Here is a 16,392-nt window from a genome sequence, read left to right as displayed (position 1 = left end):
CATATCTTCAGCCTGATGGCAACAATAGTCACATACACCTCCTGCTTTGAATAAAGAACAATGCAGGTGTCTGTCAGCGAGTACACGAGGTGAGGTGGAATAATAATAATGCTGTTTGTCTGGAAGGCAGACAGAGACAGCTGCTAGATGGTGCTTCACAGTGTTAACTTGCATGAAATAAAGCAACACCCAGCAAAAGTAAAGTTTTCTCTAACTTACATGTTTTCCTTTAATATTAGTAGGAACATCAATAGGAATTGGATCCAATATACGTCAGACCAGTATAGTGTAACAGGACCATATTGGACTTATCATTAGATAGAACTCACTATTCCAGTATTGTTTCATTAACAGTGTTGGGGAGTAACGAAATACATGTACCGCCGTTACGTATTTAAAATACAAAATATGAGTAACTGTATTCCATTACAGTTACCGTTTAAACAGGTGGTATTTAGAATACAGTTACTTTGTTGAAATAAATGGATTACACGGTGGTACTTCCCTGTTTCATATTGTGGCCATTGTTTTCTACAGTCAATTGCTGTGTCCCAATTCAGGGTCTGCACGCTTGAAGTACGCACACTACGCGTACTACGTACGGTGCGTATTATAAGTACGAGAAGTGCGGAAGTTAGAGGCTTGTGAAATGGGACGGTCTAGCCTACGTCGCGCTGTTCAGGTTGCCTAGCAACCATGATACTAACCGCGAGAAACGTTACATACAGCTTTGTTTGACAGAAATGAAGGAGAAAAAAATGTTTTGTTGGTCATTCATTTTTGTAATGACATCACTGTGATTAGTTGAGTATCTGAGGCTGAGACCACGGGACTGTAAAACATGATTGTTGGGCTTCATTTCTGTACCAAACAGTTATTTCAAGAGTAGTTAGTAAATAACAATTAGCTAATGTTGTTCATGAGACTAGAATCATCTCACTGTGGCAATGTAAATATAATATGGCCAATATTATAGTTCTTGTCAGATTATTATGATATATATATATATATATATATATATATATATATATATATATGGCTTTACAACTAAGTTAACGCTGAAAGTACAAACATCACTAATGTCCCACAACTTTGCCAGCAATGTTTTAATGTTCTTCGTTATTAAACATTTGCACATAAGTGACATCATATTCAGTACTTACTTTTGACAGTTCACTCTTCGGCAGCTCCCTTCTGCCATATTTTGCAGCAAAATTATCCACACCCACCGCTGCGCTATGAATTGTGGGATATATGGGACCACGAAGCGTGCACCGGACCACGCTTGCTATTTGGGGAAATCGACGGCGCATTTGGAGTATGCATTTGAAGTACACTTTGAATTGGGACAGCTGTCGTCGCGTGGCAGTGAGGTAATCACACTTAAAATGCGTACTTCAAGCGTGCAGACCCTGAATTGGGACACAGCTAATGGGTCAGGCCTGTTTGGGTTTTGTTTGACAGCTACGTTTTGTAGTTCCAGGCGGCAGCGTTGCGGTTGCCATGGTTACAGGGTGACGCTCTCTTTCTACGTGTTTCCTGGGTGAGAGGGGCCTTTTTGTTGTTGTTGTGCTAAGCTAATAGGCAGAATGCTACTGGTATAGCTCTAAAGAATGTAGCATCATAGGCAGTGTAGTCCGTGCTGCAGGGAGAATGGACTGTCATACACGTTATGTGTCTGTGAGCGAGGGAGGGAGAAAAAGGAAAAGTACATGCTGTCATCGAGCAAAAACTGGAGCTGGAAGCATGTAAATATAATAATAACCACTGCAGCCAAGAAGAGTGCCTGACCAGCCCGGTTGTAAGTAAGCTATTAAGACTCGACTGTACACCGTGTTCGTGTTTTCCTCGAAAAACAATAAGTTCCGTTGGAGCAGCCTTTCAACGCCTCTGTCTCTCGCTAGCAAAGTTGACCCAGACAACAAAGTAAAGCTAATTTTCGGCTACGAGCCCGACACAGAACCCACCGTATTAGCCAGAGGTCCCTTTACTACGGAGCCGCGGACCTTCAGTAACAGTAATAAATCACAGCAATAGTACATTCACGTAGTCGTAAACAGCATGATAATATATTAAGTAATCCAAAGTATTCAGAATACGTTACTCTCATTGAGTAACGTAACGGAATACGTTACAGAATACATTTCGGGGCATGTATTCTGTATTCTGTAATGGAATACATTTTAAAAGTAACCTTCCCAACACTGTTCATTAACAAGTATTTGTTTGCTTAGTAAAATCAGAAAATTGTTCTATAAATAATAGGGGTGCAACGATACACAAAAACCACGGTTTGGTTCGGTTCGATACTTTGGTGTCACGGTTTGATATTTTTTCGATACAAAAAATGTTCATTCCTTTTTAATTTGTCATTTATTAAAATTATAAATATACATTTTAACTCAAAAGTACAGTTTTTAAATTTAATGTTGCTGAAACAACAAAATAACAAAATAAATAAATAAATCTGATCGAGAAATCACTCATCTTTGGAAAAGAGAGTTTATTACAGAGAAATGGCTCTTTCCAAAATAAAAGCTATACTATACGCTTCTTCTGGGCTATATCCTCAGCAGCACATTAAACATATCAGGTCCCCATAAGGAGAATCATGTGCTAACGGCTGTCTAAATGACTCGGGTAAAGTTTGTAGCATGCGTGCTTGTTGTTTTTGTCTGCTTCCACTTGTCTTTGCACTAGGATGATGTCGGAGTAAATGTGCAGTCATATTCATTATGTTCCCACAGGTGCTGTCAGCGTTAATCTCGTTAAAATGACGTTAACGCCATAACGCCGCAAATCTCCGTTAACAAGTTACCGCGGATCGCCCCGTGCGTGGGGCTGGACGGTGTCAACACGTTAACAAGCTAACTGCGCTAACGCACTACTTCCCACCAATTGAGCATTGCATGGCACATCCGACATACTGTTTTACTTTTGTCCATGACGCGCTTCCCATCAGGGTCATGCGTCACATGAAAATCAAGATAATTCCAAAGGCCAGATCTGAATGAGGGTGGGGGAGGTTCAATTTCGGCTAGCGTTGAGGTAGTTGTCATGTTGCAACGAGCTTAGCTTCTGGGCCTTTCTCAATATGCGTACTTGTGCGTACTTGCGTTCTCGTGTACTCATGATACGTCATCAGTCGGAGACCAAGTACTGTTCCAATTCGAAGTACGCATCAAGCCGAGAACGCGAAAAAGTCCCGGATGTGTTCTCGCTCCGCCCGTTTTATCGAGCATGCATCGGTGGTGACTTGTGTGTACTTGGTACAGCTAAATATCCCAGAATGCATTTCGTCCAAAACTCAAACGCGGCAATGGCGGGCGAGCGGGGCTAAAATCTTTTAAATATTACTCTTTCTGGGTCACAAAATAAACTTTTAAGTTCTTTTCAAGCGAGAATGTAGCTGTGTAAACTTCAGATATCTGCTCGATTTATCAAGATATCATATATTTCCAAACGAGCTCCGACGTTTTCGGAGACGTCTGTGACCCGCCAGCTCCATAGCAGACAGCGAGGTCGAGGATTATTACAGCCGGCGAGAACAGCGGACTCCCGGGACATCGTTTTCAACCCCCCCGCGGTCTTTTCGCTACTCAGGTTAAACAAACCCCAGACCCCAGTAGCTGTCTATTGTATTGAGTGTCCACTAAAATAAAAATAAAAGCGTTCTAACATCTCACCTGCTTGTTTTTATTAAGGTATGTACACGTATGTACATGTACACTATTTTTATTAATAGAGATTTCACTACTGAGGTTAAACATGATATATAAGTCACTTAGATCACTTCTAAATGTTAATGTTTGGTTTATTTCAGTGTTTTATTTGTTCCTGAGTAAACCGGTTTGGCTGTGATTAGAGTTAAGCTTAATAACATATTACTCACAGTTAAATTAAGAGGGGAGTAAAAACTTCGGACCTGTGACATCATCAAGTACGCTGGTGTTCCAATTGTACAAATCGCGAGTCCGTACTCCCATGCGTTCTCGGCGAGTACGTACTCGCCGAGTACATACTCGCGTACTTGAGAATTGAGAAAGGGCCTCTGTCTTGCTAGCTTGGGCTGCGCTCAGTGGATCTGCACTCGACAGTGCAGCCTAGCCGGAGTAGTCAAACGCAGATCCACTGAGCGCTCAACACAGACAGCATAGTCAGAAGAAAAGTTGATAAAATAAATAAAAAAATTTGTATTGTTCGATACATTTGTGTACAAACCGAAAGCACTGTATCGAAGGGTTCAATATCGATAAGAGTATTGTTGCACCCCTAATAAATAATAATCCATTTGCTGTTTAGATTTTTCAGTTTCCTGCTGATAGGAGTGCACTGTTGTCCTCATGTTTTAGACCTGTGCAATTCACTGTGTAAAACCAAAGAACTTTTAGTAACTTACCTGGATGCTTATTTTGAAGCACTGGTTTAAATTCATCTTAATGTCATTAATCACCATGAAAACTACAAAAGTGGCAGTTTAACTTCTTTTAGATTTAACTTGAGTGCCATGTCTCCTCTTCTTATACATCTATATGTCTCTGGTTTAACTCACCAAATAGTTTTTACTGTGTTAGTAACTCAAAGTAACAGGCTACTATGGCATTTAATCTGGATTGATGGCACAACCTTAAACATCACACATGCTTCATAATTCTATATCAGTGCATCTTGTTTAGGTTATCTCTTTGTAAACAGACGGCTCTGCAGAATCATGCTGGACTAGAAATAGTGCTCTTTGGGATATTATTTTTGTATTATTAAGAAAAGTTTAAGGGCTATTCATGTGATTTAATTGCACTTACATAATGTAGAGGTATTTAAAAAATGGTCAGACACACATTTTGACTATTAATCCCTGCAGATGTAACTATATTTTCCATAATGCTACTCAAAGCATGTATAATGTTGTATACAAGAGACTTGGGAAACATGGTAGATTCCAATTGTTCATTTTACCAGGATGGTTGTGTCTTTTTTTAGCAGGCTATTTGAGAATACAAATACAGTAGAACACAATTTTCATTTATCTTGAACTCTGTTTTGTTTCATGACAGTATGGAGCATTCATATGTTTTTCAGACTACTGGATATTAAAAGTGCCAAACCACTTAGAAATTCCAGATGTATCAACAATAATGATTCATCTTTACAAATAATCTGTTAATTGTGGAAGTTCCTCAAACAAGTGTGGGCACTTGAAAACAAATATTTTGACTCAGGCCCCCAGAGGCTCAGGATCAATCCTCAGACGATCACACAGCTAACTCCCACATGAAGAAGTTTCTGTGACTGAGTCAGAGGGCAGCACGCCCAAACAAACCTGTCTTGCGGGCTGATGATCTGTTAACTATGAGAACAGCTTGCACAGTCATTGGAAAATCTGGAAGCAGTTCTGATTCCTGGCATGAGCTCACTTTTTTGTACCTTCCTTTGATGATAATAAACATTAAAAAAAAATCAAATTCCTGTTGGACATCTAAAGGAACTTATGAGATCACAAACAGATTGCAATGGCACATTGTGCAAGGAAAACTTGCCTTTATTGATTGTGAATGCAAATAGTGTAGTTTTAGTTCCCTGCTATGCAAAAAAGCCATTGCCTACACAAGACTGAAAGAGTGTGTGTGCATGCCTGCGTATCCTTGGCTAGGGGAGACCGGAACCACTGAAAAGGCCATGTGGAAGAACTCATTTGTCCCAGTTAAGCATTCATGAATACTAAATCAAACCTTGAATGGAACATTCCTACCCCAGTTTTCCTGCTCATAAATTTCCTTCCCAATTCACAATAACACATCTGAATGAATTACTTACATAAAAATGTAAACAACTTTACACCAGTATACCATTACTGTTTTTAAAATGCATTCATAAACAGCTAAAATAAACATAAATATACATTTTTAAATATAATGTAAGTAGCTTAACAGAAAATGATCACAACAGTTCAAAAATTAACTTTTACATTTACACAGGGAACCACAAAAGAGCACTCTATGATAAGCAATTTCGATTAAAATGTAAATATCAATCATTTTGTGGTGGTGCTCAGGACTTTAGTAGAAGCCTTTTTCATCCATTCAAATGCTGTGCACTCCACAAACTAGATTAGCAGGCACTGAAATATCTGCAAAAGTAGATGGAAAATATGTTTTTAGTAAATGTGACATTTGATGCAGCCAAACCAGTGCAAAAACATATTCTTTGGGACATGACTTAAGAATTGTGTTTACTAGCAGACAGAGGTGGTTGTTGGCTTAAATCCTGATGCCACTGTCTTTCATACCTATTTTTTTAGGCTTAGGGAGGTTCAGGTTGTTCATGATCTCCACAAACTCCTCCATGCTCTTAGTCAAGCGTGGGTTATACTTGCGCTCCTCGCCCACTGTAGAAACCGTCTGACCTGAAATGCAAAATTAGATGCAGACCAGCATGACAGTTTTAGTTTTTGTAGTTCTAAATTCTGCCAGATGTTAAATCTGATCACTTAAAATATTTACAAAGAAACAACTTCTGACACACAACACATGCACTGTAAAAACAACATATATACTACATCTGTACCAGTTCCTATGAGTGGGAAACAAATGGCCGATGTGGCTGAGCGTCAAATCTGTGCTGTTCAAAATTATTCACATCAGTGACTCTTAAGATATGCAATACACATTTACAAACATTTGCGTGTGAATGTGTGTTTTCAGCCAACCTAAGTAGTCATGTGCTGGGTAGATGAGGCACTCATCAGGCAGGGTGAAGATTTTCTCATGGACTGAATGGTAGAGCTTTTCGGCACAACCTTTATAAGAATAGCTATAAATCAGACAATTGCAATGGAAAACATATGAAACACTGCCCCCTTGTGTTCATTTAGAAGAACCACAAAAGAGTGCATGCGTACCCTGCTGGAAGTCTGTCCTTCCACAGCCTCTAACGAGGAGAGCGTCACCAGTGAAAGCCATGCTCTGATCCCCAGTTACCAGTGTTATACACCCGTCAGTGTGTCCTGGTGTCTCTTTCACAGTCAGAGACTAAAGAAGAAAATGTAAATATCAAATCAAAGCATGTCAAATCAGTTTTATCAAACAACTGTATACAACACCTACAAACACTATTATAAACAAAGAGTGGTTTTCTTCTTACGTGTCTTCCAAAGGGGATATTGTCTCCCTCTGTTAAGTGGATGTCAGCAGTGGCACCACTGAATTTGGAGATGGCACTCTTCAGTCCAGCCACTCTTTGCTTCATCAGGCCAGTGCTTGTTATGTGGTCTGCGTGGCAGTGGGTGTTAACTACCAGAAAAATCACTGCATTTATCACCAATTGAAAGATTTAATATTGATTATTGGTATAAACTTATGCAATGTGTATATAGGTGAGACAGTCAATGTCCAGTTTATTAAGTACACTGGTTTCATCGCTCGTTATTGCCAATACTTAAGCAGCCAATCACATGGCAGAAAATTAATGTGTTTAGATATCTAGGCATATTCAAGCCAACTTACTGGAATTCAGACTGAGCATCACAGTGAGGACCAAAGGTGATTTAGGTGACTTTGAATGCAATACGGTTGATCATGTCACGTGGGCTTGTCCACCACTCATTACAACCAAGTTATGTGGAAGATGTGGTGGAGATCATGGATGTACAGCTGACAAATCTGCAGCAACTGTGTGATCTTATCATGTAAATACAGATTAACATCTCTGTTAACTTTTTAAAATTCAATGATAAAAAGACAGAGGTGATGGTTTTTGGTAGCCCCACTGAGACCCCCAATGTGTATGTAGATTCCCTGGCACAGTATGTTAAGCCAACTGTCACAAACCTGGGGGTCAAAGTGATCTGAAGTTTGACAATCAGATAAAAGCAGTGGTAAAATCTAGCTTCTTTCACCTCAGGCAGCTGGCAAAAATAAAGCCAATTCTTTCACGGCAGCACTTTGAGACAGTGATCCACGCCTTTGTTAGCACTCGGCTGGATTACTGTAATGCACTTTATATTGGGGTCAGCGCATCATATATTAGTCATCTACAGAGGGTGCAAAATGCCGCAGCTCGTCTTTTAACTGGCACTCGAAGGTTTGAGCACATTTCCCCTGTTTTAGCTTCACTTCACTGGCTGCCCATTTCTTTTAGGATTCATTTTAAAATTCTTTTATTTACTTTTAAAGCTCTCCATGGCCTAGCTCCATCTTATCTCTCTGAGCTGCTACAGCCTTATACACCCACCCGCTCTCTCAGGTCAGCTGATCAGCTGCTCCTGAAGATACCCAGGACTGGGCGTAAACTTAGAGGAGATCGTGCTTTTGCTGTAGCAGCTCCAAAACTGTGGAACGAGCTTCCTTTAGAGATTAGACAGGCCAGTTCTTTATCTGTTTTTAAGTCACTCTTGAAAACCCACCTCTTTACCCTGGCCTTTGACACAACGTGAGATGTTGTTTTTTTATTTTTTATTTTAGTTGTTTTTAGGTGATTCGATGCTGTTTTATCTTGTTTTTGTTTTAATATAGGGCTGTTTTAATTTTATGTTTTATGTGTTTTATTTATTTATTTTGCTGTTTTCTGTTATTCTATTGTTTTAACTTATTTTCTGTACAGCACTTTGTTCCTGTGCTGGGTATTTTAAAGTGCTTTATAAATAAAATTGGATTGGATTGGATCTCTGAGGTATGTTTTCAGCACCTTGTTGAATCTATCCCATGAAGAATTAAGGCAGTTCTGAAAGCTAAAAGGATTCAGACATAGTACTAGCAATGTGTATCTAATAAACTGTCCAGTCAGTGTATGCTTTAAATTTGGCCTTTTTTAATTACTATTTTTAGACATATCCCCGCAGCCTTGTCTGCTATTGTCTACACTAAACAACGGTCACGGGGCAAGGAACGGACACACAGTTATTTCTTGCTCACTGCCATAATACAGATTAGTCTAATATTACATTTATGTTGCCTCTAATGTAAATGTATTTACAACATGGAGAAGATAGGACAAACATTTCATATAACTGTCATAATTTATCGTTTAACTCTACCCTGGGAAGGTAGATACCTGCCACTGTTAGATTGAGTCCAAGTTCCTTTATGAGCTTCAGGTCCCGGTCAATGGTCTCCAGCACAGGATCAATGATGACAGCCTCCTTGGTGTTCGTGTCCGCAAGCAGGTAGGTGTACGTGCTGCTCTCTGACTCAAAGAGCTAAATGAAAAAGAAAACTGAACAGTGAACAAAGCACAGGTGTGATTCAGCAATAAATAATAACAGGAAAGGCACAGTAAACATCGTGTCCTCACCATACTTAGACAGGGTGTGTCTGAGACACCACAAAACATGAGATGAGAGATGAGATGAGATGAGATGAGATAGCCTTTATTTGTCAGTTGCAGGTCTTTTGCCCACAACCGAGATGACAGACCTTGCCAACTGTACATACAATACACAAACATCACATTGGGGAGACAGGTCAGGCTAGGTAGCGAGGAAAAAAAACATCGAAATGTGTAACACAGAAGGATAATACAGGAATGCACAGATATCAACACACCATAGCACAATAAACACAGACAAGCAACATGGGAAAGAGTTCCAGTGTGTACATCTGATCTGGGACCGCTGCAATCTTTCGACTGCGCCTCCAACTGACCCGATGTCCACATCAGAGGGGAGGTAAGCGTTGGAGGTGGCGTTGGATCCGGGGTAGGGAGGGTGATGCGTCAGTGAGTGCTTATCAGTATCAGTATATGTATGTGTGTGCGTGTCCATAGTTCAGCTGAGACAGTGTCCTTCGCCCTTCCAGGCTAAGTAAACAGTCTTCCAGCCAACCCAGGTGGCCTTGCATGGAATGGGAAGGAACAGACTAAACAGTCATTATCAGGGTGTTTTGTTCAGCTCCGGCCTTGCAGCTGGCACCAAAGGGGTATCCGCATGAAGTGATGGTATTTTTTTACTTTAGTGCGAACAGCTCATATGAATTTCAAAGCAGTTCTACAGTCCAACACTGGTCTCTCAATCTCCCGTTGGAGAGCCGCGAGCTTCGCCATACTTGCGTTCTGTGATGTTGTCATTTCTTGTGCTCAAGGAGCCAATTTCTGAGAACTCACGGCAGTGTGCCTCCCCGAGATGTCATCCAATTTGCGCCGAGAGATGTTATTCCGGGCTAGCCCTTCCGAGATGTATCCAGTCTGCAGTCAGAGATCTTATTCTGAGTATTCACAGCAGCCGTAGCCTCTCCAAGATCTTATCCGTGCTGACTCAATGAGCCCATTTTGAGAAACTCACGCCTCTCCCATCGTTCCAATCCCAGCGGGCAGTCTTGTGGGGGTTTGAACAGCCAGTTCCACTTTCTTAATTCTTCGACAAGTCAGGGCCAAGCCAGCTCCGATCAGCCAGAACCCTGTTACCATGGTTGCGAATAGGTAGATACCTTCAGCAATCAGGCTCACCCAAGCCCAAACTTCTCGTTGAGAAAGGGGTGTCAATTGCATTTAGGGACCAGTTGATCCAATCCATAATTCCTCTTTTAGGTTTTAGAGAACAGACTGTGAGAGAATGTTCCAGGAAAAATACAAAAAAACCATGAGACTAGACAAGGACATAAGCAGGGAAGATAAGGGAGAGGAGAAAAAGTGCGTCCGCCTCCTCCGAGAGCCAAAGAAAACATAATAAGAGACAGAACAGATCACGGTATGAACTACAGTCAACAGTCACTTTATTAGGTATATCTTGCTAGTAACACCCCCTTTTGAATTAAAAACTGCCTGAATCCTTTCTGGCATAGACTCAATAAGGTGCTAGAGATATATTGCACCACACTGACATGATATCATCACATAATTACTGCAGATTTGTTGGCTGCACACCTGAGATTCGAATCTCCTGTCCCAAAGGTGCTCTACTGCATCAACATCTGGTGACTGTGGAGTTTACCTGAGTACAGTAAGCTGATTTTCATGTTCAAGAAACCAGTTTAAGATGATATGAGCTTTGTGACATGCAGCGTTATCCTGCTGAAGGCAACCATCCAAGTATGGGTATGCTGTCGTCAAAGATGGATGGATAATGATCAGCAATATAACTCAGGCAGGCTGCGGTGTTTAACAGATTTTTTTAATCTATGGTTTTGTAGGGCAATCCATTTAAATCAGCCGTTTCTTAACTTTCACATAAGCTTGTCTGCCACATTTAAAGACACTTAAATCACCTTTCTTCCACATTTTAATGCTCTGTTTGAACTTAAGCAGGTCATCTTAACGATCTACATACCTAAATGCACTGAGCTGCTGCCATGTGATTAGCCGATTAGATATTTGTGTTTGTTCAACAAGCAGGCCTCCGTAAAGGGGCTGGTGAGTATCTCAGTAATCAATGCAAACTGTTTACTTCTTAAACATTTACCAAGTTACCCATTAATTCTGCGTTTATGACCACCTCAAAAGGAAATTGCAGTTGGCGACAGAATCACTTACTGATATACTTGCTCATTGTGATGTGTCTGGGCATATCACACAACAACTTCAACAATTGTTAAACAAGCAGGAGTTTTCTTTCTTGAAATGCCTTTTTTTAAAGATGGCATGTGATCAATTTATCAGCTGGTTTCAAATATTAGAATTAAAAAAAATGTAGGGTCATATAGCAGCAATTTTCATCACATGATGCATGCACATGACGTATACTTCATTAAGCATTCCATGCAAAGCTACTTTCTACATCTATATGTTTTTTGAAGACACATACTTTGCTGTTTTGCAGATGTAGGTAGTAGTAATAGTGTAGCTATATGTAGCTGCGCTACTTTTATTTAAGTACATCTAACGCATTTTGTTTAGCAATTATGGAAAAGAAACTTCAAAACTTTTGGGACTTTTGCTCAGCCGTCATTTCCTTGTAATACCACTTTTATCAGGATGCAGGACACCACACAAGAGTCTGAAAATCCAAAATTTGTTTGGATAGACAGCTGAGCACAAAAACCCACCTGAACTTTAAAGGAACTAATGCAGAAAGGAACTTCATAGAAAGAAAACAAGATGCTAATGGCTAAAGCTACGGAGCTCACTTCCCACAACACCGGTGGTACAAAAAAACTACAAGTACTCTTGCCTCTTCGTTACCACATATGGTTGTAAACAAACAGGAGCAAGCCATCAAAATATGCCGACAGACTACCTGTCTGAAGAGGAGCCCTTTCGTCTTTGCCATCCTGGCTCAGTGCGATCTGCTGGTAACCCGTAGCGTCTGAAAAACAGTGCTTCAACCGGGACAGACGCATCTGTTTCGTTTCCTAATTCGAGTCCCCTGCATTTGTCCTGAGTCGTCCCCTCGAATGTCAACAAGCCACACCCAACAACAATCGTGGATCAGTGACCACACCCACCTGCCTACTTACCTACCTCCCTAACAGTAGTGATGTGCGATACCACTGATTTCCTTTCCGATCTGATACCAAGTAATATTCAGGGTGGCATCGACGATACTGATCCGATACCGATACTTTGTACAAAAACGTATTTTATTTATTGTATCTCAAATTATAGCATCATAATGATTACAGGACATCAGATTTCTTGTTCTTATCACTTAATAATGCAGAGTTATCATATAGAAATAAAAAACTGAAGTTGTGCGCTATTTGAACACGTTGCCTGCCTGCAGCACTAAAGGACTCCGTGAGAGACGTCTGTCTCGCCCTAGCAGCACCTGTCCGTACTTTTATTTAAGTTTGGTAGAATTCTATTTCAAAGAAAAACAAGACTCTCTGCTAAGTTGATGACATCACATTTTGCATTCTAAGTGGATGACATCACACTCCATTTGCACTCCCTGACATCACACTCCAGATCAAAGGATCAAAGGGAAATTGAGCAATAACATTCTCTCAAAAGTCCTTAAATAGGACACCATCGTGCTCTCAGTATGTCTCAGAACTGTGCAACTGTATAGGAACACACCACGAGCCAACCTTTAGACAAAGATTTGACACGTTAAGTGTATGTAACAAAACACAAACCCAAACCCCGATCGAATAGAAAACATATCATTCGCCATTGTAAGACAAAAGATAAGAAAAATGCAACATATGCAGCAAAACCTTGATCCCCAGGAAGGGACCTCATCGGCCGCTGTTAGCCCTAAGCAGCAAAACCCAAACCCAAGAGGGAAAAACAAGGCACCAAATGAGGGGACTCCATCTGATGCTGCCAAACCAAAGGGTGCAAACAAGAAGAAGATGCAGAAAAATGCAAACCCAAACCCCAGAGCCAGAAACCCTGGACCCAATCGAGGGCCTGTGCAACATCAGCCCAATGCCCACTTTAAACCCAATAATGGGCCAGGGCAACACTGGCAAAATCCACAGTTTTTGCCAAAACAAGGGCCTGTGCAACATCAGCCCAATGCCCACTTTAAACCCAATAATGGGCCAGGGCAACACTGGCAAAATCCACAGTTTTTGCCAAAACAAGGGCCTGTGCAATATCAGCCCAATGCCCACTTTAAACCCAATAATGGGCCTGGGCAACACTGGCAAAATCCACAGTTTTTGCCAAAACAAGGGCCTGTGCAACATCAGCCCAATGCCCACTTTAAACCCAATAATGGGCCAGGGCAACACTGGCAAAATCCACAGTTTTTGCCAAAACAAGGGCCTGTGCAACATCAGCCTAATGCCCACTTTAAACCCAATAATGGGCCTGGGCAACACTGGCAAAATCCATGGTTTTTGCCAAAACGAGGGCCTGTGCCACATCAGCCCCATCTTGACCATAACACCAACGATGGGCCACCTCAGCCACAGCCTCACTTAACACCAAATGATGGCAGTCGTCCATACAATGAGACTGATGAACTGGGTGCGCTGAGATTCCACCTGCAGGAGGCTCAGCACATGTGCAAAACCAATCTTTATAAAATGACAGCTGCAAACCACAAAGCTGCTGCAGCTAAAACTCAGAATGATTGGGTTCGTCTGCAGCTACAGTGCTGCAGACAAAACGCTCAAAAAACCATCCTTGAGCTCCAAAAACAGCTGGAAGAGGCTCGTAGAAAGACACCTGAGGAGAACTTCACCCCTGAGGTAAGTGAGGCTCCTGTTGAAGACAGCAACACAGCTGTCACAGCTGCAGAGCTGAGTGTGGACGCTTCAACACAAACTGCAGAAGCTCCACACACAGACTCTATAGACGTAAAAACTGTCCGAGAAGCTGAGTTGGAGGTCCAGTGCAAAAAACAGCAAGAAGAGATCGAACAACTCCGTGAGCAGCTCCTCAAAACTCAAAAGAATCTTGAAGAGGAAGTTGCAAAGCGCAAAGATCAGGAACAAAGAGCCAACTGTGAGCTTGCTGAGCTGAAAGACAAACTCAGCACCAGTGAGGCTCTTTGTGAAAAAAATGATTTGAAGGTGCAAAATTTAAAAGAAGAGCTGGAGAAAAACAAAGCTTCCCACCAGGAAATCGTGGAGCAAAACCTGGAGAACACAACAATCCGCAACCAACTCGGGCAAACAGAGGAAGAAAAGATCACACTTCAGGAGTTTTTGCTGTCTCTGCAAGAGACAATAAAAAAGCAAGAAGACCAGTCCAACGTTGCCAATCCTGAAAATTCTCCAGCCCAAAACGAGACACTCCAGGAGAATCAGCCAGAAAAAGAGGAGGCCAGCGCTACCAAACCAGAAAGTCCAGAGGCCCGAGATGACCAAGTGCCAAAAGAAAAACCAAAAAAGAAAAAGGAGCGCAACTGGTTTTGGAGACTTTTCACTTAAGTGACTTTCACCCCGTCCCCTATAAAATCACAGTAATATACAACTAAATATTATCAGTCACTTCCAGTGCCAAAACACCCATTTTAAAGCATATTTGCTTTAATATTTAGTTGTGTATAACTTTGTCATCGGCTCCACCCCCCCAGCCGGTCGCAGCAGATGGCCGCCCCTCCCTGAGCCTGGTTCTGCCGGAGGTTTCTACCTTTTGAAAGGTAGTTTTTCCTCCCCACTGTCGCCAATTGCTTGCTCATAGGGGATTGTTGGGTTTTTTCTTTAGTTCAGTTCAATTCAATTCATTTGTATGTAAATACTGTTGGACTGAATTGAACTGAATTAAAGAAGATTTTTAGGAGACGGAGTAGTCACTGAGTGAACCAGGGTATTATAACATCTTACCCATGAAAAACTACGATCAACCAATCAAATAAACAATTGAATTTAACAAAACATTTGAAGTGTGAACATTTTGTCTCATTTAAAACATGTGAAAATGTCCAATTATAACAACCTAACAGCAGAAATAAAAATGTTTACATCCTGGTTGAAAACAGGGGTGATTTTAGCCCATTTTTGGGGGTGCTTAAGCACCCTCAAAATGAATCAAAGCACCCCCAAAGATTTCTTACTTTTTTTTGACAATATTTGCTGTTTGGGTGACACACTACTAAAAATATAAAAAGCATATAGTGCTGTACTTGTTTGAGACGTAACATTTTAACAACAAAAGTATAGATAACCCCCCCTCCCAAAATGGTTTGTTCCAGCTCGCCTCTCCCCTACTCTGGCTCTAGCGCTCTTGCTGGCAGCAAGTTGCTGCCAGATAGTGATGTGCGATACCACTGATTTCCTTTCCGATCTGATACCAAGTAATATTCAGGGTGGCATCGACGATGCTGATCCGATACCGATACTTTGTACAAAAACGTATTTTATTTATTGTATCTCAAATTATAGCATCATAATGATTACAGGACATCAGATTTCTTGTTCTTATCACTTAATAATGCAGAGTTAGAGGCTGAGAATAAAGTTATTAGATTAGATTAAATTAAAATTAACTTTATTAATCCCTCGGGAGGGTTCCGTCAGAGTTTACGTCAGCGCCCGGTTATATTTTAGATAGCAAGGCGCAGACTGCAGAGTTTCACTCCGCCGAGGGAGCTCGTGACGTACTACCCGGCTTCCTTTAGACCGCAAAGGCCGGGTCCTCAGGTGGAAGCAGCCTCTGAATTTGGACACCCCCGCTGTTTCCGGGCCGGCCAATAATAACGGTGACATTTAACGTATTTTATCCGATAAATAAACACTGTAAAATGTATTTATCACCGCCCCCCCCCCCCCCCCCCCCCCCTCCCAACAGCCCTTTTGAATGTCTCCCTAATTCTGAGGTCTCAAGGTTGGCATGTATGGCCACAACACCTCACTTTTTTGCCACATGTATTGCAAACCACGTCTCAGCTGTTTGTTGAGGTAAAATACGTCCGCACAATTACGCTCAGTCATTATTGTGAGTGCGCAAGCCAAGGGGCTGCGAGTTATAATGCAGCCGTATTTCGCACATGACTATGAAAGGCGGAAGAGGAAGTAGTTCCTTTGAATGTAGACAATCCGAATATTATAGTTTCTTTCCACTGTGTTC

At 41.3% G+C, this 16,392-nt stretch overlaps 2 protein-coding genes across 2 annotated transcripts; one reads left to right on the top strand and one right to left on the bottom strand.

Moving 5' to 3' along the window:
* Positions 1 to 5,543: 5,543 nt before the first annotated feature.
* Positions 5,544 to 12,327, bottom strand: ethe1 (ETHE1 persulfide dioxygenase). Its single transcript, XM_087848362.1, has 7 exons — positions 12,164 to 12,327; positions 9,049 to 9,193; positions 7,141 to 7,289; positions 6,899 to 7,028; positions 6,707 to 6,796; positions 6,287 to 6,403; positions 5,544 to 6,127 (listed from the first exon to the last, which is right to left on the bottom strand). Exons 1-7 carry the CDS (start codon positions 12,194 to 12,196, stop codon positions 6,081 to 6,083), a joined length of 711 nt encoding a protein of 236 aa, XP_087704488.1. The 5' UTR covers positions 12,197 to 12,327; the 3' UTR covers positions 5,544 to 6,080.
* A 264-nt stretch (positions 12,328 to 12,591) lies between these two features.
* On the top strand, positions 12,592 to 15,200 carry LOC148100559 (uncharacterized). Its single transcript, XM_087848361.1, has one exon. The coding sequence runs from the start codon at positions 13,065 to 13,067 to the stop codon at positions 14,751 to 14,753; it is 1,689 nt and encodes a 562-aa protein (XP_087704487.1). The 5' UTR covers positions 12,592 to 13,064; the 3' UTR covers positions 14,754 to 15,200.
* Positions 15,201 to 16,392: the final 1,192 nt, after the last annotated feature.

Source organism: Neolamprologus brichardi, chromosome 11, assembly GCF_056152115.1.
Source record: "Neolamprologus brichardi isolate AB-2024 chromosome 11, ASM5615211v1, whole genome shotgun sequence".
Taxonomy (NCBI): domain Eukaryota; kingdom Metazoa; phylum Chordata; class Actinopteri; order Cichliformes; family Cichlidae; genus Neolamprologus; species Neolamprologus brichardi.
This window is presented reverse-complemented; position numbering and strand designations above follow the sequence as displayed.

What these genes read in the sequence shown, in the direction of transcription:
- ethe1 (XM_087848362.1), bottom strand. Translation starts at nt 12,196, where the DNA reads ATGGCAAAGACGAAAGGGCTCCTCTTCAGACAG. An exon ending in ACTCAATCTAACAGTGGCAG is followed by an intron (nt 7,290 to 9,048) that starts GTATCTACCTTC and finishes TTTTTCTGGTAG; the next exon opens with TTAACACCCACTGCCACGCA. An exon ending in CCCTAAGCCTAAAAAAATAG is followed by an intron (nt 6,128 to 6,286) that starts GTATGAAAGACA and finishes CTACTTTTGCAG; the next exon opens with ATATTTCAGTGCCTGCTAAT.
- LOC148100559 (XM_087848361.1), top strand. Translation starts at nt 13,065, where the DNA reads ATGCAACATATGCAGCAAAACCTTGATCCCCAGGAAGGGACCTCATCG.